The sequence below is a fragment of the Falco rusticolus genome, chromosome 4 (assembly GCF_015220075.1).
Source record: "Falco rusticolus isolate bFalRus1 chromosome 4, bFalRus1.pri, whole genome shotgun sequence".
In the NCBI taxonomy this organism is placed as follows: Eukaryota; Metazoa; Chordata; class Aves; order Falconiformes; family Falconidae; genus Falco; species Falco rusticolus.
This window is the reverse complement of record NC_051190.1, coordinates 23,833,694-23,857,902: the sequence shown is the minus strand read 5'-3', so window position 1 is coordinate 23,857,902 and position 24,209 is coordinate 23,833,694. Positions and strand designations below refer to the sequence as shown.

At 47.8% G+C, this 24,209-nt stretch overlaps 2 protein-coding genes across 4 annotated transcripts; one reads left to right on the top strand and one right to left on the bottom strand.

The window, feature by feature from the left end:
- The first annotated feature begins 592 nt into the window (after positions 1–592).
- RPL32 (ribosomal protein L32) lies at positions 593–2,402 on the top strand. The gene is made up of 4 exons (XM_037382838.1): positions 593–722; positions 1,307–1,407; positions 1,651–1,832; positions 2,224–2,402. Exons 2-4 carry the CDS (start codon positions 1,312–1,314, stop codon positions 2,351–2,353), a joined length of 408 nt encoding a protein of 135 aa, XP_037238735.1. The 5' UTR covers positions 593–722; positions 1,307–1,311; the 3' UTR covers positions 2,354–2,402.
- A 173-nt stretch (positions 2,403–2,575) lies between these two features.
- On the bottom strand, positions 2,576–24,165 carry LOC119145959 (cullin-associated NEDD8-dissociated protein 1-like). 3 transcript variants are annotated; one of them, XM_037382822.1, is made up of 15 exons: positions 23,684–24,165; positions 20,996–21,139; positions 16,922–17,076; positions 15,065–15,188; positions 14,158–14,414; positions 13,431–13,536; positions 12,623–12,762; positions 10,908–11,200; positions 9,386–9,527; positions 6,650–8,155; positions 6,181–6,276; positions 5,328–5,497; positions 5,052–5,216; positions 4,215–4,322; positions 2,576–3,996 (listed from the first exon to the last, which is right to left on the bottom strand). In XM_037382822.1, exons 1-15 carry the CDS (start codon positions 23,749–23,751, stop codon positions 3,769–3,771), a joined length of 3,702 nt encoding a protein of 1,233 aa, XP_037238719.1. In that variant the 5' UTR covers positions 23,752–24,165; the 3' UTR covers positions 2,576–3,768. The 3 variants fall into 3 exon arrangements, with proteins under 3 accessions (XP_037238719.1, XP_037238721.1, XP_037238722.1); XM_037382824.1 differs by lacking the exon at positions 23,684–24,165 and adding an exon at positions 21,270–23,290; XM_037382825.1 differs by lacking the exon at positions 23,684–24,165 and adding an exon at positions 20,255–20,326 and having other exon boundaries at positions 20,996–21,052.
- Between the last annotated feature and the right edge of the window lie 44 nt (positions 24,166–24,209).

Sequence of the window (24,209 nt, the reverse complement as noted above, 5' to 3'; positions counted from 1 at the left end):
CACTGCCTCCAGTGGGGCTCATACCGGCCACCGCTGCCTGCGGGGGGGCGCGGCATCCCCCCGGCCTGTACCAGCTCGTCCCCGCGGCCCCCCCCGGGCTGGCGGAGGGCAGTCGCTGCCGCTGTCGGGCCGCGCGTGTGCCACCAGCTGCCGGGAGCGCGGCCGTCGCCGCCAGGGGGTGGCGAGCGTTTGACCGGTATCGTGCCTCGGCTCAGTGCGTCAGGGCGCGGCCTGCGGAGCGCAGATGCCCGAGTAATCTCCGCTCCCGGCTGAAAGCGAGCGGGCCCGGCCCGGCCCGTGCAGCGCCCCGGCCGCCAGGCGCGGCCTCGGGCAGGGCGGGGCCCCCGCGGCCGGAGGGGGCGGGGCGGGGGCGGCCAGGTGGCGCCCGAGCGCTCAGCGGGGCTGGCGGAAGCGGCGCTCGGGCACGCGGCCTGGCGGGAGTGACGCCGGGCAGGTCCTGGCAGCGCAGTACAAGCGGCACAGCTCGGAGTGGGAGGGAATCGCCCATCCGTTCTCCCGGGACGTTCCCCGACGGACGGAGCCCGCCGCGCGCCCCCTGCCCGGCGTCGGCTCGGGGCTCGGCGAGCGCCCGGGGCCCGCCTCGCGCGGGCGCGGCGCCGCACGGCCCTGCCAGGACCGCCCTCGTGTCCCATAAGGCCCTGCGCGCGAGGCCCCTCCCTCTCTCGGCGGGGCCAGCGGCGGACGGCGGCACCGAGGCCCCGGTAAGTGCCCATCGGCGGCCATCCGCCCCCCGTGGGCCGCCGCCCGGCCCGCCCCGGTTCCCCCCGGCCCCGGGGCTTGCGGCTGGCCTCGCTCTGTCCGCCGGGACAGCGGCGGCTGGGCCGGGGGCCGCCGGGGCAGGCGAAGGCCGCCGGGGCAGGCGAGGGCCGCCGGGGCGTCTCGGCTGAGCGCAGCCGGCGAGTGGCCGCCAGAGCTACCGCTCTGCGCGTTACTGCGGGGGCCGTGCGGCCCGGGGCGGGGGGGCGGCGGGAGCTGCGCCTGCGGTGGGCCCGGGCGCCGCGCCGCGGCCAGGGGAGGAGGGGCCGGTGGCGGCGGGTTGTGGGCTGGGGAACGCGGCGGGGGCGGGCCCGGCAGCGCCTGACCTCCCTGGATCGCATCTGGAGAGCTCCCTGTGCTCGTCCAGCTTCGGAGGCGGGAGGGAGAGAGCCGCAGGTGAATGCCCATTCCGTCGCCAGCCTCCCCAGTGGCCCGCGAGCGGAAGGTAGCCTGCCACACGCGCCCTGAGCGGGACGGGGCGTCGCGTGTGCCGTGGGCTCCCCTTCTCATCCGATTCTGTTCCTCTTAGACACCATGCCTGCCCTCAGGCCTCTCGTGAAACCTAAGATCGTCAAGAAGAGGACCAAGAAATTCATCCGCCATCAGTCCGATCGCTATGTCAAGATCAAGGTACAAAGTGCTAGGGAGCACATTAGAAAATGCATTCTGGGCCAGCCGGATGCGGTTGCTTTTGGGTTTGATGGTGAATTAAAGCAGAAGGGGTCAGTGTTGAAACAGTGGGTCGTGCTGCAACTCGCGGCACGGTGGATCTGCTGGGGGATTGGTTTTGGCCACAGCTGTTACCTTGAGGCCTGAGTTTTTAGACTGATCTCAGTCTGTAACTGCTAAATTTTGTTTTCTGCATTTTTTCAGCGCAACTGGCGCAAGCCAAGAGGTATCGATAACCGAGTTCGCCGGCGGTTCAAGGGTCAGATCCTGATGCCCAACATTGGCTATGGCAGCAACAAGAAGACAAAGCACATGCTGCCTACGGGGTTCAGAAAGTTCCTGGTCCACAATGTGAAAGAGCTGGAAGTGCTCATGATGAGCAACAAGTAAGTGTGCAGGGCCTGCATGTGCCCTGCCCTGCGCGGAGTGGTCACTGGCAGCTCTGCGGCCTGCACTGGGGGTGTGTGCTGCCCGGCCCCCACGGTGCTGAGTCGGAAGGTGAAAAGGTGGCACAATCGGGGTGGGATGGAGGTGAGTGAAGCTCTCACTTTCAAGAGCATAAAAGCTGTCTCGGTTTCCTTAGTTCTGTGGTGCAGTGGATGGGAGGGCACAGAGGGGGCTCCTGCTTGGTGTTGGGCTGGGCAACAGGAGACAGGCATGTGGCTCGGCTCTTGCGTGGTGACGCTTCCACACTGGAGCACTGCCTGCAGGATGGCTCTGGAGTGCTTTGCTTTGGCTGCTGTCAGAGCCGAGCTGACATGCGGTCTGTTCTGACAGGTCATACTGTGCAGAGATTGCTCACAACGTGTCTTCTAAAAACCGGAAGATCATTGTGGAGAGGGCTGCTCAGCTTGCCATCAAGATCACCAATCCCAATGCCAGACTGCGCAGCGAGGAGAATGAATAAACCAGCTTCTACATCCAGGATGTGTTTAATAAAGCGTAAAAAAAACAGACTCGGGTGGATGTTTTGAATGGCCAAGGGAAAGGCTGTGGCTTGGTACCTACATGCAGGCTGTGGTGTGGCTCCAGTGCAGCTGCTGCCTGAGCCTGCTTGTCCCAGGTTGGCCTTGTGGCAGCAATTTGCAACATCACTGTGATAGCTAATGAATTCAAGAACACACAGAGCCACAGGTATATCTTTATTTTTTATACCACTCAAACAGAATGGGCATTCTTTCACACAGGACTATATAAATATTTTTCACATCAACCACTCTAGAAAGAAAGAAATGAAGGCTCACTACAGCTCCATAGTTAGAGGAACCGTCACAGTGGCCTTGTTACCTAATTTGCCGTTACCTCTCCTTAAGGCTTTTTTTCCCCCTATGCAAAGCGGGATTTGAACACAACAGTTGCTATAGAGCATGATAGAAGGGTTAGCGTGCTGCTTGTGTGCTCGCACCTCCGGCTCTTGGCTCACCTCTTAGTGCTCTCACACTACAATACTGAGCACCAGCTTTGCTGCAAGGGCCTGCAGCCTTTGTGTTGGTGGCTCAACACAAACACGGAGCTGCTGAAAGCAGGAAAGATAAGCCAGTGTTAAATGCAAAAAAAAAAAAAAAAGCTTAGTGTAAGGTTTGTTACTATAATGCAATCATGTAATCATTGGAAGACAGCTGGTTGAGGTATTTTGCAGTCGAAACCATAAAAATGAGTCAAGATAGCTGCGCATAGCCCAAACACTGCAGAAACCCTGAACTGAGTGCAGCGCTGGGTGGAAAGCCTGGGGAGTGGGACAGTGCACTGCCCCATGCAACTCCGCTAATGCAGTGCTCCTTTTTGAAACAGGGCCTATGGTTATGATGCTTATCACTAACCAAAGACAGAACTTCCTGTTTTTAGCCACGTTATTTAGTGAAACAATATAAATACGTTCTTCAGGCAATTCAGGGTAGAAAGTGCATGTGCAGTGGTTAAAAAAAATATGTTTTAAACAATTTTTCTTTATACTGCAGTAAGGAAATATTTCAGGAAGTACTTTGCATTTTTCATGGAACCACACTCAATTTTGATTGCTTTGTACGCTCCTTAAAAACTCCCTGAAAAAACAGAATACTTGTCTCCCAACCCCTCCCCTACATAAGGATGCGCGTCCCTTATTATCTCACATGTCTCATTACAGTTCAGCAAGGCGCCTGATGCTCACAAATGCGGCCAGAACCAGCCCTTTTCTCCTGATGGCGCCCAGTGACAGTGACTTGCAAGTGGCTGTTGCAGCAGGGACCAGAGCGATGAGGTTCTTCCTGGTCCCGTCTGTGGCGTCTCCCAGTTAATGCGTTGCGAGGGCAGGAAGGTGGTGGAGTAACAGGCAGATCTTACTTAGCTCATGTCCATTGACTCTGAGGTGGGTAGGGAAGCAGAATCTTTCTGAATGCTCTCAAAAAGTGATGCCATTTCAGGATTGGATCTGATCTGAGATGAAAACTCAGCCATCGCTGGACTTTTCTCTACTTCAGGGATGGTGAGGAGAGCAGCTACTGCTCTCATGGCGGATCGCTTCAGTTCATCCTGCTTTTCAAATTCCTGTTTCACGGAACCAGCTTTTACCTACAGATCCAAAGCACCACTTTTGGTTGGCATTTAGAAAAGATGGTACAGGCACAAAGAATGAGGCACACCAGCAGAGATGGAGACCAGCAGATTATTTTCTAGCTGGAGGAGTATGGGGAGCAGGCTGCTCAGAAGCAGCAACAGAAGGCTAACTGCAGCAGCAGCTTTGTGGCGCAGCCCACCCCCAGTGGGGCATGCTGTCTGCCTGATCTTACCTTGGTGGAGCACGTTGCCCGGAGCGGCTCAATCAGTCGCTCGAGCCGCTGCAGCACAGCATTGGGACAGAGCGTGGACAGCCGAGCCAACATGATGAAAGTCAGCATCTAGACAAAGGAGGGAAGATAAAACAGGTTGCTTCACCGCGCCCTCCGATCCCCAGGCTTTGAGCGTGGGTCCTCTCTGCTGAAGCCCATGTGGTTGTTCTCCCCAGGGTGTCGTGCAGTACCCGCACAGTGGCGAGCTGCTCTGCACTTGTGCAAAGGGGTTCAGTAGGAGCTTGGGTGGTATCAGAAATGCAGCCACTGGCAGCCAGCAGACAGGAGTTGCATGGCTGGGCTCTGGTCCCAGGTGCATGTGGTGCCTGTACGGGGCTGACAGCTTTTGAGAGAAACGGCAGTGTTCAGCACCGGGATCATGCCATTGCTGTACTCACCTCTAAGTGGAGGTAAATCAAGTAATAGTAGGAAAAGGATGTTACGCTTCCTACTATGCTATGAGGCCGTTCAAAAATGACAAAGCTGTATTTTTTTCAACAGTGCCAGCGACCCCACTGAGCAAGTGACAATCATAAGTTTAAAGGCAGAAGGAAATTATTTTAGACTTTGCTAAATTTCCTATAAAACCAACTATATGAGGGTTGCATTTTCAAGGCCACCATGGTCAAACTAGAGCTAGACAACGTCAGATGAAAGGCTGCAGCTGTTGCAGAGAACAGGAAACAGCACGGGAAGGGCACTCTGCTGTGGCGACGTCAGCTCCATTCAAGCCCAGGCCCCCAGAGAATGAACAACATCGGGGACATCACCACCCTCCAGCAGTTAAGGCACATCTACCCGAATGTCATAGTGATCTTTCAGTCCATCCTCCACATGGTTCAGGTACTCGTAGATATCCAGTCGGTCAAGGCAGCTTTCCAGCAGCGTGTACATGCACTCAAAAGCAGCTTTCCTCACATCAAGGCCATCATCCACTGTGTGCTTGAATGGCCCCATTTCTACCTTAAAAAAGAAAAAAAATACAGCTGTCACCTAATAGCAGACAGGGAGGCATCTTCATCTCAGCTTCACAGCCACCAACCATATTGCACCCAAGCTGAACTAATGACATACCTCCCGTATGAGTTCCCTTCTGACCTTCGTTTCATTATACAAGCTGGGGAGAACTGCACTTAATAAATCTCGTATTAAAGAAGGTTTGTTGTGAGCTGCAGAATTAAACATGGCTAAAGCCACACGTCGAACGTTCAAGTCTGGATCCTGGAGGGTTTTTAAGAAGTCACCTGTGGAATAAGAACACGCCAGTCAGTCCTGCTGCAGTGTTGTAGAAGTCTTTTAAAATTATATCACAGTGTATTTCAGGTAACCTGGTTATGAAAGCATCTATGGTAAGGTAACTCTAGAGGCACGGTCTAACAGAGACATTCAAGATGCTTTCCCTCCCTTCAGTAAATGGAAGAAACGTTACTTTCCTGCACTTGAGCATAAAACCAAATTGCATGATTCTAGCTACCTCATCGTAAAGTCAAATCAGAAGCTTTGGTATTCAAGGAAGTTGGATTTTGTTTTTTTCTTGATCAAATCTCATCTGCTCAGACTTGTCTGAAACAGAAGGCCCAATTTTATACAACAGGATCTGAGACGTAGGCTCCTGAGACATAAGACCCTTTTAATGTAGGTTATATTTTCCAAGCTCCTTGTTGTGAGATGCTGGATTTGTAAGTTTAAATGCAGAAGGAACTTACGTTCCCTAAGAAACTCTGTCACCAATGGAACATGCCGAAGAGCAAGACATCAGAGCATTTAACAAGGACTCACATGATAGTGTTGCTCTTTAATCCCAAAAGCAGAGCAACACAGGTAAAAACTAACTGGATTAGATGAGGTTCACATAGGTGTGAAAAATCCCTGAGGTGCTAATGACATCTCATGTTCCCAGCTCCCATTGCTGTTTGTAGTAGCCTACCTATGCAGCCTTTCAGGAGAGCATCAACGGGCTGAGGCTGGTCTGCAATTGTGAATTTGATTGCAGTTACCACCGTGCCCCGGGCATGTGGAGAGCCTGCGTGAAAATGGAAAGAAAAAAGTGAAAGACCAAGAGACAAAATCATTGCTGCAACGTCGTAGTACATATTTTGCTCTTGCTCACACTACATGTGTTGAAGAGATAAAGAAAACAGAGGATTTATCTTAACAGCTCCTTGTTTAAATCTTGCTTCTGCACAATATCCATGTGCGGTCCCTGTTCCAAACACCCTCCTGGCCCCCATGCAAACCAGTGCTCCTCTGATCCCCGCCTTGCAGAGATCTCTCATTTCCTTCTCGCCTCTGCAACTGGCTTTGCTCCCTGTTGTGCCCACTAGCAGTTTACAAGAGGACTTTCCAGCAAAAGAAGGCACTTCCCCACTCTTACTCACTGTCGCCCTTCTGGTTACCTGATGACAGCTGTTTTTTCAGCCGGGGCAGCAGCTCAGAAGGATTCACCAGAGTCAGCTTCCCCAAGCACTCAGCCACCACATTGCGTGTCCCTTCCTCTGTGCACTCACAGTGCTTGAAAAGCAGAGCCCAAATATCCTCCACGTAAGGTTTGAGGCCATTGGCTGGGGACGAGCTGATGACTTCTTTTAGAGAGTGCAGCAGGAGGTATTGCCTCTTGGGCTGGGTTACAATCTCTTTCAGCATGAAGGGAAGATACTCCTTAAGGTTCCCAACACTGACATTCCCCAACGCATAGGAAGCGGCAGATTTCACCTCTTCGCTGGTGGAAGTGAATGCCTCCAGGATGACAGTTTTGAGTTCTCTCTGAGCACTGAGGTTCATGGTGCGCCCTATCTCTGCCAGTGAAAGGAAAGCTAGCACTTTAACAGCAGAGCTGGACTTGGGGTTTTTTACATCCTGGATAAACTGGTTCACGGTCACAGGGGCTTCCTTTGGGCAGGCTGAGGAAAGGGCTGCCACGCACTTTGCAACAGAGTAATATGCCTGTTTGTGTAACGTCAGTGATGCCCCGGCTAATCCTGAGGAATAAACAGGTGCAGTCAGCTGCTTCATCAGCTCTGAGTAGCACATGGTGGCCGCCTTTGCCAGAACCAGAGCCTGGAAGAAGTCTACGATGGCATTCAGCGCCCCTCCCTGAAGCAAAGGTGAGTGGACAAGCTGAAAGACTTCAGCAAGAGCTGAACCGCTGATCTTAGAGATACAGGATGGGTAAACCTTAGCCAGAGTAGTAAGGAACACGATAGCCACCTGCGAAACATGCATGTCATTCTCAGTAATTAAAGCGGGGAGCTCCGTTAGGACAGACTCTATCATGGCAGGCTTGAGGCTGTCACTGTAGTTCTTCACCAGAATATCCAGAGCAGTCAGAGTGCTCAGTTTCAAGGCACGTTGATTCTTTCTCAGGAAGGAGGCTAGAATGGGGAAACCTTCCCCCAGAATGGGTCTCAAATCTATTTTCAGTGGAGAGCTAGCAATTAAGGTTAATGCTTTGACTGTTGTCAATCTGGTAATTTCATTTTTGAGCCTCTCCAGAAATATCTTCAAGGTTGGCTGGAGATCAGTGCTTAAGTGGTCTCCCAGATTGTAAATAATCTGTCCCATGCAGGAGATAGCACGCTCTTTCACCTCCTGGTCGATGTCAGCTGCCTTCAGCCGCTTCAGAGTAGCAGGGAAAAGGTCCTTCACATAGGGCTTGGCATCAAAACTGCAAGATTTGTCCAAAGGCCTGATAACTTTCACAAGTTGCTGAGTGACCAGCAGAGCTTCTGAAGTGATCTTATAAAAGGGGTCTCCGATACAGGTCACAACAGGAGGTAACAGGCTTTTGATATGAGGATGAAATACCTCTGGCTGGTGGTTGCAAAGAAGAACATGAAGGAAAGACAGCGTATCGATCCTCATGTTGGAGGAGCTGGATTTATCGGCCAAGGAGAAAACAATACCTGTGCAGAAGCCACAAGAATGACTGCTGTCTTATTTAATCAAATGGTTTTTTATCACACCTCCCTCCCCCTCAAAGAAGGACGCAATTGGAATCAGTTTTCTTTCTTTCCTCTCCCCACCCAAAAGATACATTAGAGAGAGCTACTCTCCTTGCCATCTTTCTGCTCCTTTCCTTTCCAGGAAGCAGCAATTCAGACATAACTGGTCTTTCTAGCAGTCCTGGATGGCTGGCTACAAAAACTTAGGAAGTTAATTCGAAGTCATCCTGGGCTGAGAGGAGAAGGGATGCTTAGTCAAGTGCAACTAAGCATGACAAAATGGCACGGAAGTAAGACTGGGAAAGCCTAGTCTCAACAACAGGCACTCTGGGCAGCAGAAATGCCCCTTGTTGAGTTTTTCTTTCATTCTTCTGTTGAAAGTCTTAAAAAAAAAGAAAGCAGGGCTCTACGTTTATCTAGTTTTACATCTGTGTTAGTATTGTTTGAACATAATGGTGGACCATTAAAGATGGACTGCCTTTGCAGAAGGGCTATACTTCCAAGTCCAGTTTCTGTGGCACATATTTATGTTTCCTAGAAGACTTACTGAGAAATATTTACAACAACACTGCTTGCCACCCCTGAAGTCATGCCTGGCTCTTGGTTTGAATGTCTTTTTCCAAAGAGGGAGGTGCATGTATGTGGCCCAGGGACAATCACAGGAGACTTTTTTTATATTTAGTGTACAGTCACACCAAAAGCAAAAGCAGGACCTTAGTATTACGAGGCCTTCAGCTGTGGGACGCTTCATGAGACTATAGGCAGGAAAGCTCAGAGAAAAACAGTGGTGCAAATTAAATAATCAGCCAATACAAATAATTTTTTTAAATGCCACTGCATTTTGTAAAAAAAATAATAAAATAATGACACTTGTGTTACTGATTGCAGCAGGCTACCACATTATTCCAGCCAGTTTCAAAGCAGGTTGGAATAGGCCCTGCTAAAAGCATCCTTCAGGGGGCTGTGGAAATGAACTTGATATTATTATCCTGGCTTTCAGGTGTAGACAGAAGCCACGAATGATCTGGGAGCTGTTTAGCACATCAACACAGAGCAGAACTGGATATGTATGTCCTGATGCTGAGCAGAATAATACACAGGAATAAAACTGGAACGTGTAGGCAAGGAGCATACATGTTAGGAATGGATTGAGCCAACCCTCCTTCGCCCTCAGCCCACAGACAAGTTTACCAGGGACAAGTGCAGGGATGTGATCTGCCAGGCAACCAGGGAGAACATTGGCCAGTTCTGTCAGGAGGCTTAAACAACCCTGTCTTGATTTGATGCTCTTTTCCTTCAGCTGCTTGTGCAAGGCCTTGACGATGTTGGGGACCTGCAGTTTGGAAAAGAAAATCAGAAAGAAACCTGAGTCATCCCAGCTTCCAGGGCACCAACCTATGCTACCAAAGCTGCTTCCTCAGCTGAGCCAGAAGCACTAACAGTACAGCAAGAGAACTACCAGGCAGACAGCAAGACACAGTGCACCTGTTCACCAGAGAACAGACTTGGGATAGATTACAAGACAGTGCACGTGAAGAAAAGATACATGAACAGAAGAGTGGGAGGGGATGTTATTCTTCTTTTCCATATTCTACAAACAGAATTCTAAGCAGCCCTTCCTGAAGTTGGTGTTACCCCTAATACAGGCGCTTAAAGAAACACAACAAAATGATCAGACCAGGACACACTGCTAAACTAAAGGAGCTTAGAGTTTTATGATTCCTTCCTCGTCTGCTGTTTAAGGATCTAGCCCCATCACTGTTATTTAAAACTCGGGAACCCCTGCCAGTGTTCCAGTGAAATAAAAAAAAGTTCCAGTGAAATCAAAAAATGAACCACAGGGCGGAGGTGCAAGTTATTTACATAAATATCTCACACATATAAGATGATTAATCAGTGAAGTAATTACATTTTGGCAGGGATTCTAATCCTCCTGCTTCAAAGACTCACCAGTCAGTAGTAGCATCAGCCAGAAAAGGCTGCTCTCATGGTCACGCTATTCTATAACAACATGGTTATTTCCACTGTTTCTTTTGTCTTCTAATATGGCATGTGTGCACCACAGTGTTAGCAAGGATCCTGGGCTAGGCAGGTCCTGATCAGCATGTGTGGCTAAATTATTCTGGCTGTAATTACTACAGCCTATTTCTAAATTAAAGCAGTGCATCAGAAAAATCACTTCCACTACTGTTTGTTTGATCAGCAGTGACGTACAGACAGCATGCACGACAGCAAGCTACCCTGGATGCCACTGGCTGTTCTCCCATAATGAACAGAGTTGCGTACTCTGCTGCACCTACCAAACAGGTCCAAACCTTACAGGGCTTCCAGTGGCCTAATCTGGTACCTTTCTACCAGAAATTATTCAATGCATTTCCTGAGCAGCAGCTGGAGTAACTGTAGAACAGACTGATGCTTCACCCAAAGGCTGACCTGTCTCATACACAGTCTGCAAACATGTGCCAGAGGCCAGCGGAGGGGGAGCAGTGCAGGTTACACCTCAGTGCTCCTGCAACAGCTTAGCGCATGCTCTCTGAGAACAGTGGGGGACAAACAGCAAACGGTCAGTCCTCAGGATTTGCATGCCCAAGGGCTCCTTCAGTTAGCTCCGTTCTCAAGCTTAACTACTAGGCATATTCATCATATTCATCAGTGGCGTGGTACCAACTTCATTGCTTTCTGATTTAACCCAGCCTGCCATCTTCTCACGCACCTGGTTCTGAAGCATTGTCAAGGGAACATCATCTTTGCCAGAGGCATCTGAAGCATGCAGCCAGCTCTGGATGGGCAGCGTTTGCTTCAGCAAGGAGATATAAGCACTGAAGATGTCAGCTTTGACGTTCTCCTCCCTCTCTTTGAATCTGCTTATCAAGACTGGGGAAAGAGTTTTGTAGAAGTCCTGAAGGAGATCATGCCTGCTGCTGACAATGGCCTCGAGGCACTTCGCTGCAGACCTGCGGACTTTCCAGCTGATGTCATCATCGTCACTGTACTCATCATCGCTTTCTGGAAAGCCGACAAGGGAAAGCAAGGTGCACCATTAGGAGAAAACCAGAGCTGGAGGACCACTTGATCCTCAGAGCTTCCCTCCCCAGCTGAATGGACAGAGAGATGCCAGTAACTCACACATATCTGGGAACATGAAACCATCCAGAGTAGCCTGTCCCTACAGACATCATTACTAGCCAATATGACCCAGGGCTGCCCTGTGTCAGATTCTTCTGTTCCAAGAGATGCTGGAGAATAAACCTTACTGTTACTACCCTCACTGGCCACTTCAACTCGGGCATCAAGGCTTTTGTTCTGAAGGGAGACTGAGGTTCCCAGATTTTAAAGCCAGAAATACTTAAATATTTGTCTTAGCAATTCCTGAATGGCACAAAACAGCATAACAATTTACTATGTTATTAGCAGAACAATTAACATATTCTCCAATCCTGGACAGGATCTTACTGCAATTAGCATGAAAGTAAACAAAAATGCCTTCCTTCCAAGGAACTTGTTCTAACTTTGGCTTTTAGCTGTCACGCTATATGTGGCTATAAACAGAATGAGACACATTATGAAATACTGTCTATAGTTAAGAGGCCGACCAAGGCTCAACATTCACCTCAAAGTAAATACAATTCAGAAAATAAACGAAAGACGTCTTTTGAAGACAGCTAACTTTCACTGATTTCCAAGATGTTTTCAGTGGTGGACCAAGACCTTTTAATGGTAGCACTCTGAAGTGTTCAGGACTGTAACTTTGCTCTTTTCTGATACAAAGTAGTAAAAAATATCTACCTTAAGGTAAAAATGTAATTGCACAGCTACTATGTTTGTAGGCTGTTAAGTTGCCCTAAAACTGTACACCAAAATTGCAGGCTTTCACTGAAAATAGCAGTTAAGCATATACATCTTCCTGCAGAAACAAGGAACCAGCCTTGCAAACGGGCACAAGTGCAGAATTACAGGCTCTGGAGCCCCCAAGTGACAGCAAAGCAAGCCTCGACTGGCTGTTGTGCTCAGCAACAATGTGTATGTGTGGAAAACAGCCTAGTAAACAGAGAGGTAAGCCTGGCTGCTTGTTGGGTGTGCTCCAAGGAACTCCTGCAGTCAGCAGGCACAGGAAGAACAGTGCTTCTTTGGTCTAGCCCTCCACTAAGCGAGTTCAGATTTCAAGTTTCAGTGTTTTCACTGTTGCCTAAGACAGGCAGAGATCTGAGGATCTTGTCAGGAAAAAACCTAAAAACAAACTGAGTTACTGCTGGAACTCTGGACATACAGCTATGTTATTACCATTGGCAAATTAAAATAAGCCATTTAAAAGAACTGACTGTCTTGAAGCAGATCTGAAAAGTAACATCACAGAGGGTGAGAAAGCAGGAAGGGGAGAAATGTTAACCCAGTGTTCTGCTGAGCACAGTCATCCTCACTAGCAGGCACCTTGCTCTTCATCCTCCCCATTTTCAGTTTCCATCATCTCTTCCTCCTCGTTATCATAGTTGTAGTTTGGGTCAAAGGTGATGTACTTCAAACATAACCCCATCACATTAGGGATATGAGGGTCGATTTCCTTTGGGCACCTATCATGACAAATAAAAATCCTAAGAGTTAATAAATTGAAGACCAAGCTATTTTAAATATCAAGATAATATAATTAATCTCAAAAGGATCCCAAAATGCCTCACAGACTGTATGAACATTTTCCTAACGTGAGTTAAACCCGAGCTGCTCCTTCCTGCTGTGCATGAAGCAAGACCACATTCCCCTGGGGAGGATGCAGTGATTTCTGTAAGGAAAAAAAAAATTAAATAAATTGCCTTTACCACCTGGCTGAAGCCTTCCTTCATGACAGAAAACCTCAGCAGCTCTGCAGAGCTCCTTTTCCAAGACAAGCAGTAAACGTTTGACCAAACAACAACAGAGCTGCAGCTCAGCAGCTCTTCTGCCTGAGCCCCCTTCCTGCCTCCCACTCCCTTCACGCACCAGGAGCGAGGCAGTTCCCTCTTGCTGAGGAATTCTCCAAGGACAAGGAAAACTCCCACTCCTGCAAAACCAATACAGAAACACTCTCACACATTGAGGTAAAACATCTCGTAACTCATGCCCAATCTGCATGTGGAGATTTCATTTGCAAACTGTCTTTCCCAACAGGAATGCATGTAGGAAGACACTCAACCCTGGATGCTGAACATACAGATAATTTACACTAGGAGGACACTGATGCACAGGATGGCACACAGGCACACACCTTCTCACAAAAGACTCAAAGGCCTGAAAGCAGTACTCTCTCAGCTCATCATCTTCCACATTACAGTACTGAACAATCAGAGGAACTATCTTCTCCAGATGTTCTCCTGGGAAAGACAAAGTAAGCAATGGTGAACAAACATTCCAGCCTTCACTCATCCAAGCAGCTAACAGCTCACCAAGCTCACCATCTTCCACTTCCTTTGTGTGCCTGGCAGAGCGTGCCTCCCCTGGACCTCATGGGCAAGGAGCCAGCAGCTCAGCAAAGACCAGTCTTGCGGGGGTTTTCAGCAGATGACCCTTGTTCCCTGTCTTCAGCCCCTTGTGGGCATTTCAGTTACAGAAAGAGCTGTGATAAAAGATCTTCTAGGACCTAATCTCAGCTCTGTCAGATCTTTTAGAAAAGTAATACAATATGCTGCCCTCCATTTCTCCTCTCATTTAAAGTGGGGTGAATTCACGGACCTAATTCACAGAGGTGTTAATTCAGACCAGGGAAGCGCCACAAGACCTTGAGATGAAATCACTGCACAAGGGCAGCCAGAGAGTTACTCTGGTGTCTCCTCCCTTCCAAGTGGAGATCAGAGAGCTAAGTCAGGACCGCAGAGGGAGTCACAAAGCACAAGCCACTAACACGTTAGGAACAAAGTGAGCAGGCTTATTACTGAAAGGAGCTGCTCTAAAATGCATGCAAGTTTCTCAGTGTCACTTCAAGTTGCTCATCCTACCTACACGGTGTCCAGCCTGCCTGCTGATGCCAGCGACACACTGAATGTACGTCCTGGTAGTCGAAGTAGACTCATTCCTCTTCAGCTCAGAAAGCAGATGCTCTGTGAGCTCTGAGAAGATGTTTCCGCTGCAGGTCAAGACAAGATGACCCAAGGCAATGATGGCCCTTTTACGTACTGCCAGCCTGGGGCTTGTCAGCTGGGGTAGGAGGCAGTTGAGGATGGAGGAGTGGAAAGAGTAGAGTGTTCCCCCTAGTCTGCAATCAACAGAACAAGGCAGAAGTTTAAAGTCAAAGCCTCAAAGAAAAAGCCCTCTTGCCAGCAAAAAATGTAAAAATCCTTCAGCTATGAAGACTTCATGCGTATTGTGGGGAGGGAGAGGAAAAGGGTGGGTTTGGCATTTTGGTCTGAACACTGACTTGTTCTGTAAAACACAGGGAGAGGTTATTTTCTCCATCACAGAGGAGTTTGATTTTGGCTGTGTCCTTCTGGATGACCTGGGGGTTTGCCAAGAATTTCCTGCATGCAGTTGACACATGACACTGTCACTCTGACTTATGTAACAAGAGAAAGAGGCAGCTGGGAAAAAAATGCACGTGTGACCAGATCACAGGGCTAAAATAAACTTCCCTGCCTTGCCCTCTCCCTCCCTACATTTGTTTGAACTGTGCCTCTGTGGGATCCATCACCAATGTTACTGCTATTCCCAAGCACAGAAAGGCTCAGCGTGTCATTTCTCATCCCTGCTGGGGCATCTGCTCTGCAGAGATATTCCCCAGTGGCAGCCAACCCAAATCCTTTATTTTTAAGTCCTCATAGTAGGATTAGGGAAATAGAGAAGTCAAAAGCAAACACATACATACAGCCCCCTGCCATACATAGCTGTAAGAAGAAAATCCTTTGGTACCTGCTCAGCATATCTGACAGGATGTCAAGAGCCTCCAGCTGCACAGATACATCCTCCTGCTTGCCAATGGCTCCTGTCAGCTGGGCTGTGATCTTTTTGCACACATTTGCTGTCATGGTGGAGCCTGCAAGAGAGATTTTTCTCCACTGTCAGTTAAAAAGAAGTATTTTTACTGCTAAGAACCATACAATCCTCCTACCTTAAAAAAATAAATCACCACTGGGAGACCTAACCAGAACAGCAGTCAACTAGCTTTTGTTTGAGATAGTGGATACACACTGCAAACAGTGAGGTATCTCCCTCTGCAGTATGATGCATTAACTGCTTGGAAGAAGCTTCTCTTCTTGGAGAGTGTTTTTTACCCTAAAACGCCCTGGCTGTCTCACAGGCAGCTCCCAGATCCACGTGATGCGGAAGAGCTAGGTAGCGTTTTCTCCCATTTTTAACTTGAAAATGTTCAGTTTCAACAAATTGAGGTTTTCTTGATAGGAAGAGCAGTCTTGGCAGAAACCGTTTCTCAGCTCCATGATGAAATTTAAGATTAGAACTAGATAAATCCATATATATATTACCCAGGTTCCAGAACGTGTTGAAATTACAAATACAGTCCAGAACCTCAATCTCCTACAGTCCAGATCAATGTCTCGATACCAGTTTAGTCCTCATGCTGGGGTGTGCCTGTCTCAGCACTGATTTCTGTTGTGGGATTTCTCCCAGTTGGTTCAGTACAACGCACAAGCAATTTCAAATTCCACAAAACTTTCACAGAAAGGGACAATTGCTTCCCACACCTTTCTGAACAGCCTCTGTGATGCAACAGAGACAGCAGAAGTGGAACATCCTAGGAGCATCATTAACTGCTGTACAACACTGAGAGTCTGCCTCAAGTGCACGCTGTTTCTTGGACTATTATTTCAAACCTTCCCTTTGCTCCAGACAGCACCACAGCAACAGCAACCACATGGAGTGGGGCTTAGGGTGAAGAAAGCACAGGGGGAGATGTCCAGCCTCTCTACTTTGCAACACACCCACACTGCTTTTGCTGCCTTCTACCTATACAGTGTCAATCTCAACCCTTAAGGAGATGACTTATCTGATGCTACCCTAAAACGGTTCCAGTTCATGTGATTTATGTTAAATGAAGGATTCTGAAAGGAAGGCTCACAAGAGCTTAACATTTTGCAAAATTAAGAGAGGAATTCAGCAAGTATATGCATATTAATTTTAGTTCTCCTCCCAATCTAAAATCCAGCAGCCTGGCAGCACTGCCACGGCCACCCACCATGAAGGAACAACAGATACATGAGATAGCTGCAGAGGAAACTTAAATCTCTGGGAGTCTCAGATATCTCCCGAATAGCTGCTGCATTTTTGGAATACGTAGTTCCAAAAGCAGGAGAAGCAGCCAGCCAGGGTAGCTGCGGCAGTCAGAAGTCTTGGCCCAGCCAGGCTGCAGACAGAAGGTGGTGCAGTGCTGGCACTGCTGAGATCGCAGAGAATAGTGGCACGGCTGACATGGAGATGAACAGCCCTGCCAGACTGCCCAAACAGCAGTATTGTGATGCACACTGCATGCTTTAGGTCTGCTGTAGACAGAAATGGATTGCTCCATGAACTCAGATGCAGTTTCAGACTTAAGTATCCTCAGGGTGACCAGCTCACATTTTTGTTTCATCCCAGCTTTAATCACATTGGTGTCTGAGCTTCTACTATCTCTCCTCCTTATTTCATTAGCTGTCCTCTAGCAGGTGAATAAGGAATCTGTAACTTTTAGACTCTGAGCTACAAGTTTTCCTGTTTCCCCAAAGCCATGATTCCCTGTTGCCTCAGTCTGGCAAACAAGGTCAGACATGTTACCGGTAGAAGCTGGTGGCAGCTCAGAGATGACTGTTTTCAGTCCAATGCTGGAGATATCTCGCAGCTGTTCCTTGTCTGATAACATGTTTGTGCACAGCGTATCCACAATGGTTTCCACCTGGTACTCCTTCACTTTGCCAACCAGTGGGCCCAGACTGTGGGAAGAAAAGCCAGTCAGAATGAAGAGGAAGAGCGATGCTTTCCACCATCAGAAGGGATGCTCAGGCTCACTTCTCCTTAAAGGCAGCTCAGCCCCAAGTGCAAATATTAGCAAAACATTGTTATCAACCAACGCTATCCTGCAGCTCTTGTCATGTCCCCAGGTTTACGTACACTGCATTGTTGCCTCAGTTAACTCTGTATTAGACTTTAGATCAGACCTGTAGGAGAACATTTCACATCAATTAGTGCAAACATGAGGCCAGTTAAGATCTTACTGGAAGGAACACCTCAGAAATTACAAGACAGTGAATTTTTACAAAACCAAGCACGTTACACAGAGTAATGGTAAAATCTACTGTCAGGTTTTGGAAAAAGAAAAAAAAATACAAACACAAAACCAACCCAACCATCAAAAACTGACTTTCAGGAAGAAATGCCAAATGGATTTTCACAATTAGCTACCTATTGCCCTCTGCTGTGTGTGTGAAAACCTCTTAACTTGAGCCAAGGCTCAGAACTACAACAGAAGGAAGGCCTCTCCCTTTCCCCTGCACTCTTTTAAAAATAATAATAATTATTATTATAAAAACTTTCTGTTGACAACCTGTGTTTCCTGGGAAGTTTGCACTCAAATTTGTGCATAGAGTGTTTGTCAGCATTTCTCTGTAACTACTTATTTTTGCAATTTTACAAGGCAACTAGCTAAAACGTAAAGTTCTAACTGTATTTCAGAAAGTCACGTTACTACTTTCCTTCCCTAACCAGCGGCACTTAACTCTTTGAACTGAGCTAATGAATTCAAAAGGCATTTGTTTCCCATGCATGTTCTGTATCTCTTCCTAAGAAATTGCTGTTTCATATACAGCAAATCTGTTTGCTAGAATTCTCATGAGAAGCAAACACAGATGAGTAGAAACATCATGCCACAGAAAATTCCACCTTCTTGTTTTAGCAAACACCCACAGAAAATACTTACAACATGTCACTCTTTGACAGGTTGAGTGAGCTTGCCCATGCTCCATGACCCACCAGCCGCAAAGATCCATGCGCAGGCCCCCATGGTTAAGCCACCCCTCCTCTCCCACTAGTGGTCTGCCCAGATGAAGAACTGGGGCCCTAGCTTAAAGATTAACACCACCAGGTAATTCTTCATGGCCAAATCCAGAAACTTGGCTTTGGAAGGATCTGGGCCTGCACAGGGATTCCTGACATGCTATAGGTTCTTTTCTATTTCTCGTGAGTCAGCATCACCCTGCAGAGAAGCAGCTCCTTGCTGTAGCAGTGATGTGGCTGTGCTCTAATATTCTGCACCAGGTGCAAAATGTTAGTCACTGCTTCCTTGTTCCCTTTCTTGTGGGGACTAGTCAATATTGAATGATTTGAACTGAATAATATAGTTTTTTTTTTCCTTTTGTTTCAAAAAACATGAGAATTGAACAGCTCCCTGTGATTCATGTGCAGCACAACTGTTTTTCTAAACAGAGTTCTAGAGTTGTAAAAATCACCATGCTCGTGTTCCGGAGCAAAAATCCTGAAGGTTTCACAGTTCTTTTCCCGCCCCCCCCCTCTCTCAGTAGGCTGTCCACATGGCCAAGTGAAAATAGAAAATGGAGGGGAGGACTAATTTGACCCTTTGGAGGCTTGTGGGTGGTTATTTTTTTCTTCTTTTTACCTGTTAGACAAAAAAAGGAACTGGAGGGTTTGGCTCTGTATGCTGCATAATACTAGGGCACAGCCACTGATCCCTGGGGACTAACATCAGTGCTACGTGTCCACATAGCTCAAAATGAAAGGCTATAAGTTGCCTATAGAGTACAAAAAGAGACAGAGAGAAATGTAGGGCTTCCAACATACATTTCTTTCACTTTAGTTTACACATAGGAGAAGTTCAGTGGTAAAAGTCTCTGACTTCAGTGGGAGCTGAACAGAACTGTCAAAACATTGGCCTTGATGATTTATGTTTTCTTACAAGTTTGTATGAAAAGACACAGTGCTAAAAGACACATGTACTCTATAATGTTTATTGACGAACATAGTTTATAAAATCCTTGTACAAAAATACATTTTCTGTCTTCTTTTTCTCTCTTCATTTTGGCATAGCTCCAGTAATGCAAACTGTATGGAACACCTATGCACAGGTAGCTGTCTGCCTCCTGACACACCACAATTAACCCTAACAGCATGCTTAACAAACACTGTATATGCACAGTGTTTTCCAGAGTACATGAAGCAAACTCACAGTCTATTCCGTATAAGACCATTCCTAAACTCAATGATCGGGACAAGAATAGCTGTTTAAGACAAGACTCAGACAAGTCTTGTCTGAGTAGCTACTCTGAAATACAAGAATTAGAAAATACTAAATAATAAGACTTTGTGCAAGTAGTGTTCAATCTTACACCTCAACATGCAGAAAAGAACTGATAGTTATCCCTACTTTACAGGCAGCAGCACTGAGGCACAGAGAAGCTGAGGAACTCACCTAAATAAAACAAAAAATTAAAAAAAAAAAAAATCACAGAATCAGAAACAGGGCAAGTTTTTGTAGGGATTTCAAATCTGTGAGCTTTTTGGGTGTGAAGTTTGATTTCAACTTTCCTCTGAAGTAAGATCATAGTTTCAGATAATAAAATCAACTGCAAGACCTTTCATTAGTTTCCTAACTCACTACTGAATCCTGATGTGGGCTGCACAGATCCACACTTGGGCCTAATCCAACTGCCAGTGCCCTCAAACCATCACACTTCTTGGAGATCCTTGCCATCTGGCTGGGAGAAACTGACTGGGCATTAAGTGTTAGAAGTACTTCCATAAGTATGAAATTAAAATATTACTGGTTCCATTTTGAGGCCTTCTCATTATCACACTCTGGATGAATGAGAGATTGTAATGAGTATGGACTCATTGCTAACACAACCACAGATAAGCAAAGACATTTGTGCTCTGTTCAGTGTCCAACTGTTTTGCCTTAAACAGAATAAACAAACCCAAAGCAGGCAGACACCGGAACAGAGCCAGAAAAAGTCAAGACAGTGGGAGTCAGAAAGAAAGGGCCAAAGGTCACAGGGAAAGTTCAGGGACAGAAGCAGTATATGGTTATAAAGAAGGGAACGTGAATAAGATCCACAGTAGGAAAAAACAGGAACCCAAAGTTGTCTCTAAATGGCCCACCTTTCTGGAGCCCTGTGCATGAACTGACCCATTCAATTTCATTTCTACAATGAACACTCCCGTTTAGACATGCTGGGGGAAAAAGACAGAAAAGACTATGTCAGCAGCAGGATCACTTCATCAGGTGATTCAGTAATAAAGGAACCTTCTGCCTTTTTCATTTGGATTAAAAAAATACTGAAATGGTCAAAGGCAAAGCAACTGCACAGGTTACACTTGGGAGTCAAAGCAGAGAAAAAACCTGAGTGCATTATAAACTTTAATGAAAATGCCCTTGAAGAGCAGGATTCGGACCTGAAATTCAAATGCGATTTTTGAAGGGCTATACATGTTTAGTATCATCTCTACCAAAGATAGGACCACTGGGCAATTTAGCACCGGATTTCAAAGCCCAAGAAAGCTGAGGGACTCGGTGATCAAAATTTTAAACTGGGCTTCTCTCTGAAGAAATGAAATCTTAGGCACGCTACTATTAATGTGGTAAGATTCATAACATAAACAGTGAACTACTCCCAAAATCACCTACTGCTTCTACAAAGACATCTGCATGCTTATCCTTTCTGAACGTCAACAGGAAAAGCAAATGTCATGCCTGGCATGAGAGGGAAAGCCCCTACACAAAGGGAGGTTTGAGTAAGGTGCCAGTGCCGCAGGGCCAGGCTCTGCTCTAACATCCTCTCCACAGTGTGTCACAGCTTTACTATTGCCAAGGAATATGGCAAGTACTGCCAAGGCTCTTACCACTTGACAGCAAGGTTCTGTACTTCCCCATTCTTGTCCTCCAGCAATTTCAAAAGCATTTTCACAACTTTTTTCTCGCTGTCTTCATCTAGTTTTATTGAATCTTTCTGTAGTTCCATCATCAGGTCGTTAGTGGCCATAAACCTGAAAGATCATATAGCAAAAGTGGATTGGCTGATACACAGACACAAATGCATTTCCTTCACATCACTTTGGAAAATGAAACTTGGCAATTACTCCTTGTATGAGAACACACTTTCAAAGAGTATCTTACCTTATCTTTCCAGACACTGTAAAGATTTATTACTATCTTACAAGCAGAAAACTCAGGTAGAGGTAGCTGGTGAAAAGGCTTTAGCCTAGGAATCTGTGAAAATGAGAAATATACATTCTCTATGCTACTTAAAATACACGACAGGGATGGGGTAAACTAAAACTCTAAAACTGGCACCCAGCTTGTGTATTTTTTTCTAGTGACTAAATCAAGATGGTTAACTATGCTAGAAAAAAACACTGTGGGTTTTTTTTCACCAATTGCCCAGCCTAGGAAAATCAGTCTAGGGTCTAAGCATGCACCTGGCTCTGTTCTTCCTGGCTTATTTAGCACTGATAGTATTATCTCACGCATAGATAAAGCCTATCAAGCTCAAAAATGAAAAATAAAGCCATGATTCCATGCAAACTATACCTTGGAAGTTCCCTAGGCTGTATTTAGACTGCTATGCACAAAACCAAGCAAGTATTTATCATTCCAGCTTAGAAGGAAAAACAAACTCCCAGCTGACTATTAGCCAATATATTTTTCTAACAGAGACAATGTCAAAATGGATATTGAGAAGTTCTGGAAAGTATCTATTTTCCTGGGAGCAAGAAATGTAAGAGGTGCTAGTACAGAAGTCTAAGGTTCTGAGAAATAGAAGTGTGGCTATCATATATTAGCTGCTTCCTAATGTTAGCCCCAGCACAGTGATGGATGTCTACGTGGAACCACAGAGCAGCTCTTCACTCTCATTTACCAAAGGACACCTCCGCCTTAAATTAGGCTCTGATGTAATTCATTCAGCATGTAACAGCCCTCGTGTACCAGGGCAACAGTTGTGTCTTCAATCTGCAAGCCCGTTCCTGAGCAGCAACCAGGTACATCTGGAATGAGGGACTGCTGTGGCGTTAGATAGCCAGCCCAAAATCCAAAATGAGAAAAACAGAGGGACTTTGCCCTATAATGCTAACAACATGCAAGGTAATTTTGATTTTCTGAGAGTTATTAAGCTGTACTTGCAAGCATGACCAATTATGGCCACGGGCTGAGCAGAGTCTTCTGCGGCAGCACATCCAGCTTTGGACTTGTTACCTGCTGCCATCCTGCCCACAGGCCCTTGGAAACGGGCACAGAGGTGCATTTATAGGAGGAAAGCACATGAAACCTGGTCCTATAACAGTCATGCAACTGAAGACAGACACAAGCTCACATTTGACCGTGTGCTAGGAGGAAATGGCTTTGGAATACCTCTGTAACGTGCCTGTGTTGGGCACATCTGGTTTGAAGTGTCTACTTATCTACATCACATTGGTGTCGATAAGTTCTTCATTCCGAGATTTCGGTAACACCATCATTGAACATTCTTTAAAAAGTACCGATTTTAACATCAGAAAAACCATCAGCAGCCTCTGCAAAAATCAACCTACTTCTAGGGTACCACTAACCCCTCTCTTCTAAAAGACCTCGAAATACCAAGTCTGACACAAATGCCACCTTCCAGATTGATACTGAGAGATTGATATGCTCATGGTTGAAGTCTTTCACACTTAAAACAATTTATTACAAAGCACCTTAAGAATCCGAGTCACTGGCCCCAAACCTAAAAGGATATCAAAATTTTCTGTGGACATAACCAAAGAAAATAAAAGAATCAGTTTGGCTAGGGAGGCTTGTTTTCCCATTGCACGGAAACAGTTCTTAAAGCAATCTGAGCACAGCCAGTATCTGCAGCATCCATCACATGGGTGGCACAGCTTCTCAGACTAGTGTCTCCCAGACTTTTTAATGCACTGACCATCCCACTCTAGCAGAAAAACAAAGAAATATTTCAGCATTTTTGCTACAACGTTCTTCATTTGCAAAAGAAGCCAGAATTTAAATCCAGCTGACAGGACTTTTATTTCCCCTTCCACTTTGCTCGTTCCCTTCCATTACACAGCGATCTAGGCAAGGCAGAGGAAGGTGGTGGGTCTCTCTACACCACACCCCCGCAGCCAGAAGAACAGTTAGATTGAAATACTGTAAATAACTAATTCTGATATAGAAACACTCTGAACACCAACTGTTGGGATTTACCTGCCGGCAGGGTGGAGGTACCGTGCCTGCTCCTGAGGAACAGGGTCCCTCCAGTGCGAAGGGACCCCCCCTCTCAGTGGTGCGGGGGGCGTCTAGTGGGAAGAGACCCCCCAAAGTGCGAAGGGACACCCTCCCCATGGGACGGGGAGGCTCCGGGGGGAGGGGACTCCGGAAAGTGCCAAAGGACTCCCTCAAAGTGCGAAGGGACACCCCCCAGTGGGGCGGGGGGCTTCCAGTGTGAACGGACCCCCCAAAAGCGCGCAGGGGCCTCCCAGCGGGAAGCCCCCCGCCCGTGCAGCCCCCCCGGGGCCCAAGGCGCTGCTCCCAGGTGGCTGCGGCCCGTGCCCCCGCACCTGAAGTCCTTGTCGGCGGAGGTCATCTTCTCCAGCAGGCTGGAGATGTGGTAGGAGACGCTGGCCATCGCGGCGGCGCCTGGGCTGCGCGGGAAGATGGCGGCGGGCACCGGGGCCAGGGTCGCGCCGCCGCCCGCTCCCCTCAGGGCCGCCGGCCGGGCGTCCCCCCGAGGCGGCGGGCCGAGGCCGAGAGCGGCGGCCTCGAGGGGCCCCGCCGGCCGGGAGCGGGGCGGGGCGGCGGCCCGAAGGCCTACGGGCGGCGGCGGGTGGTTTCTCCTGGCTCGGTTGGCGCCTCCCGCCGCCGCGGTAGGGGCAGCCTAGGGATCCACGCACGGAGAGCGGCGGGAAAGGCCACAGCCACCGGCCCGTGTGAGCCGGGGGGGAGCGGGAGGCCGGGGAGGCCGGTGGCACAGCCGGCGCTGGGCCCCCTTCCCGCCAGCGCTCCGCTCCCCACCCGCAAAGCACGGCCGAGGCTCCGCACACGCGGCGTGGCTCTGCGGCATGCACGGCCGTACGCGCCTGTGCA

Bases quoted from the DNA above. Each gene is read 5' to 3' on its own strand.
- RPL32 (XM_037382838.1), top strand. From the start codon at position 1,312: ATGCCTGCCCTCAGGCCTCTCGTGAAACCTAAGATCGTCAAGAAGAGG. The intron at 1,408-1,650 runs GTACAAAGTGCT...GCATTTTTTCAG, and splicing joins ATCGCTATGTCAAGATCAAG to CGCAACTGGCGCAAGCCAAG. The intron at 1,833-2,223 runs GTAAGTGTGCAG...CTGTTCTGACAG, and splicing joins GTGCTCATGATGAGCAACAA to GTCATACTGTGCAGAGATTG.
- LOC119145959 (XM_037382822.1), bottom strand. From the start codon at position 23,751: ATGGCCAGCGTCTCCTACCACATCTCCAGCCTGCTGGAGAAGATGACC. The intron at 21,140-23,683 runs GTGCGGGGGCAC...ATGATCTTTCAG, and splicing joins TCCGCCGACAAGGACTTCAG to GTTTATGGCCACTAACGACC. The intron at 4,323-5,051 runs GTAGATGTGCCT...TCCTTTGTCTAG, and splicing joins AAGATCACTATGACATTCGG to ATGCTGACTTTCATCATGTT.